Below are 4,157 nucleotides of genomic sequence, written 5' to 3'. Positions count from 1 at the left end.
CCAGAGTCAAGAACTATGTTTGTTTATTTTAACAACAGCACAGCTTTAACCATCTATGTTGCCAAATGAGTACTGTCTTGGTAGTATTTAATAGGAGCTAAACATTCATCTTCCAGTACATTAACGTTCCATTCACTGGCTGATGCAGCAGGCTCTGTTTTGTCTTAAAACACTACTGTTTACAAATGCTACTCCACTGAAAACTGAAAACAGTCATGCATTAAATAAACTTTATACAGACCACTACATGTGGTTAATGCACTGTTAGCTCCAAGACAAACGTGGCTCTTTTTTTTTTTTTTTACGACCAAATGTAACAGCATTTTAAGTTCCTACGGTCGAATCCGGCCAAACCATTGGACAGTATCTACACAGGCACATGAAAAAGCACAAAGGATAAACCATACAAAAAAAAAAATTAAAAATTAAATAGTTAATCTAGGTGTAATAAATGAACTAGATAATTTTTTACTGTATCCCTTTTAAATATCAGCTGTTGCTTGTTTTTAATCATTCCAGCTGTTTTGTAATAAAAGTAAAAATTCCTAATTTCAATTCCTAAAATAGTTTCCTTCTTTGTCTCACAAACTGATAGTAGCTCATCATTTAAGGTTGCAAAAAGCCTCAGCTTTTGTCAACATTGACATATTATGTGCACAAATATAACATATAAAACTGTAAAAAAGGTTAAACTAACTGATGTGAGTTACTCTAACATATCTCCTCTTTATCAGCCAATGATCTCCTGCCTGCAGAACTGTTCTTTTTTTGACCAGGTTAAAGGAATTAGGCTTAAATTCATAGCAGTATCATAAATTCTCAGCCTCATGCATCATCTGTACTTTAATGAAAGTTGGCTAGGTTAGAAATTGTGTGGATTTGTTAGACGATTTGATTACTGTAAATATAGAAAGATCCAGTTATATTCACTTAACATTTGGTGTTAACAGAGAAGTGTTAAAGACTGAGAATTCGGGTCCTGATTTTTTCAATATTTTATATTCTTAATTAAATCGATCTGAATGCAGTACTGATTTATGGTTTGAAATAATATACACTTTGCATAGAAAATTATTCTTATCAAACCTTAATAAACTTAATTTTCATGTATAGAAAATGATTCCTACCAAACTTATATAAACTGATTTAATTTTCACTGTATTTCTACCATTTAAAATCCAGTTTAATCAAAAGTGCTAAAAACATCATAATTCAAAGAGAATGTTTACATGCACAGTACAACATTTTACTGGTAAAACTAATACAATTATATAGTATCTTATTTATCACATAACAGATAAAGAAATAAAGAAATAGAAAAGACATTCAAAGTTTTATTGCTCCTCTTTTGAGGAAAAAAATTTAACATACTCTATACAGACAAATGCAACATACCTTATATACAGTATAGTACATACAGTATAAAATTATACAACCAGCAATACTTAAATACCCACAATAAATAAGGCATTCTGCAATTTGCTGCATTCATTCCATGCAACAAACCTTCTGCTATTTCAAGGAAGGGCTTTTAAATGCCACCCCTGACAAATATTGTGATCTTTACTATATCTGTAGTCGAACCTGAGCATTTCATCACAATATGAGCCTTATAAGTCTGTGCATGGCTCCAAAGAAGAGGTTTTTTGTTCTCAAACATGTGTGGGACTGTCTGTGTACTCGTCCGATTTATTCATGTGAAGTGTCACAGCTGGTGCTTTGTAATGACAGTGGGAGCTGCTGCAGCTGACACTGGAGCAGGGCTTGCGGTTCGTTTGCCCAGCCAACCTTCTGTTGCACAACCCTTGCCAGGTCTGAAGTGTCTTTGAGCTCCATACCCAAACCCCACTAGTGATGCCCACCACTAATGACATGAACATTTTCAGCATGAACACAGCTACTGTAGGAACCGACGAGTCCATGGTGCAATCCTCGCTCCTGCGACCAGGAAAGGCCACACACTTGTTTTCCAGAGCTTTGAACTTCCAGTATTCCATATTGAGCCTTTCATAGAAATAGCATATGATGACAATAGTAGCAGGCACCGTGTAGAGAATGGAAAAGACTCCAATCTTAACCATGAGCTTCTCCAGTTTTTCTGTGTTGGTGCCACCAGTCTTCATGATTTTCCGGATGTGAAAGAGTGCAACGAACCCCGTCAAGATGAAAGAAGTCCCAACAATGAGATAACAGGATAGAGGGATCAACACAAAGCCAGTGAGAGCATTACTGTCCATGCTGCCCACATAACACAATCCTGTCAACTCGTCCCCAGTCACCTTCCTCATAGTGAGGACGACTATGGTCTTCAGTGCGGGAATACCCCAGGCGGCCATATGGAAGTAGCTACTGTGTGCCTCAATAGCCTCGTGGCCCCATTTTCGTCCCGCTGCGAGAAACCAGGTGAGGGTAAGGGTGACCCACCAGATGGAACTGGCCATGCCAAAGTAATAGAGGATGAGGAACACTATGGTGCAGCCTGTGCTCTCCAAACCCTCCCGGATAATGTAGAGCTCTCCGTTTTCCCGATCGCAGGCAATATTCTCAGCCCCAGCCACCAAGCGGATGATGAAGGCCACCGAGTAGATGTTGTAACACATGGAGAGGAAGATGATGGGACGCTCGGGGTACTGGAAGCGTTGGGGGTCGAGTAGAAAGGTGAGAACTGTGAATGCTGTAGAAACAAAGCAAAGCGTCGACCACACCACCATCCAAATGAAAGCAAAGTCCTTATCTTGCCTAGACCAGTAGACATCCACCGTTGGAGTGCAACGAGGCGCACATGACTCACTTTTGTCCACGTACTGGAACTTCTCCGGGTTATCACAGGACCGCGAGACACTTGAGGCAGGTCCACTCCCTGCTGTGGGTTCCCTGGACCTCGGAATTACTGGCAGCATTCCCTCACCTTTCTTAGTCTCAGGTTGAGTGTCATTTTCAGGGGCTTCAATGCACAATGCATTCGGGTCATTTTTGGTTGGCAGCTTTGAGCAATCCAATGAGTCCGGCCAGCCGAAATTGAATTGTTCCATTATAGGTGAACACCTCTGTCTTGCCTGTTCACACATAGGACGGCATGCTGGGATAGTGGTGGACACCTGATCAGCACACATCGGCACATACAGAGAGCACAGGAAAAATCGCAGGTGGACATCACACCCGTACTCCACCAGAGGGGCGAATTCATTCAGTTTAATGCTAGCTTCCTCTTGGTTTTCATAATTCATTAAGTTAGGCATCCGTGTCATGTTGTAGCCGATCCCCTGGCACATGGGAATGGTGATGGGTTCACATTTTTCCGGACGACCACGTTCCAAATCATACGCTCCGATCTCCAGTGTAGATCCAGCAATCATAAGCTGGAAAAGTACAATCATGATCTTCTTGTACTGGGCCATTTTAATAACCTCATTAAAGTCTTAAAATGATTAGTACATCCAATGCCATGCATATGGTATTTGCCTTGTTTTGTTTGTAACAGAAATTAGTCATTTTTTATTAATGTTGAAGAGGAAAAGTCGATTCATGCTCCATCACACAGTAATTGACAATGAATGCCCAGATGTTTTGAAGAAAAAAAGATGTTCCTTTTGGAAATCTTCATTGTCATGCCTTATTTGATTTGACTCTAAAACAAATCAAATGTGATTCAGTTTTAAATGTATCCAAAGCGTCTAAATGTAAACGACGTAGCCTACTTTGAAAGACAGTCAGTCCGCGCGATTAATCCGAACAATCAATAATGGATGTCAAAACACGCTCTTTTCAAAAGAGTTTCGCTCAGTTCTCTGTTCTCTTTCGCATCCACGAGAATAAACTTTCAGTAAACAGCACGACGGGTTGAAAGTGTCCATCTGTCAAAACTTCCGATGTTGAGCGGCTCCACGCATGGAAACACTTCGCCTCACGTTCACTCTTTCGCTGTGCTGTGTGCTCTTAAAAATGGGCTTTCGATCTGTGACAGGCTGACAAGCTCCTCCTAACCCTCCACCTCCTCCACGATACTATAAAAATACAGGCATTCCCTCTAGACGGGATCACAGCGTGCTTGTACAGAACAGGGCTGGGTCTGTGCACTAGAAAGATATCGAGATAACGGAGAAGTCACCGGTTCTGTCAGAATCGCTGAACGTTACAGTAAACCGGACAGTTGACAT

General features: G+C 40.7%; 1 protein-coding gene across 1 annotated transcript; it reads right to left on the bottom strand.

Moving 5' to 3' along the window:
- Nucleotides 1-1,401: 1,401 nt before the first annotated feature.
- On the bottom strand, nucleotides 1,402-3,902 carry LOC132133652 (frizzled-9-like). Its single transcript, XM_059546542.1, has one exon. The coding sequence runs from the start codon at nucleotides 3,396-3,398 to the stop codon at nucleotides 1,653-1,655; it is 1,746 nt and encodes a 581-aa protein (XP_059402525.1). The 5' UTR covers nucleotides 3,399-3,902; the 3' UTR covers nucleotides 1,402-1,652.
- Between the last annotated feature and the right edge of the window lie 255 nt (nucleotides 3,903-4,157).

The sequence above is a fragment of the Carassius carassius genome, chromosome 4, assembly GCF_963082965.1.
Source record: "Carassius carassius chromosome 4, fCarCar2.1, whole genome shotgun sequence".
Taxonomy (NCBI): Eukaryota; Metazoa; Chordata; class Actinopteri; order Cypriniformes; family Cyprinidae; genus Carassius; species Carassius carassius.
The sequence above is the reverse complement of the archived record's forward strand: the minus strand, read 5'-3'. Positions and strand labels throughout refer to the sequence as shown.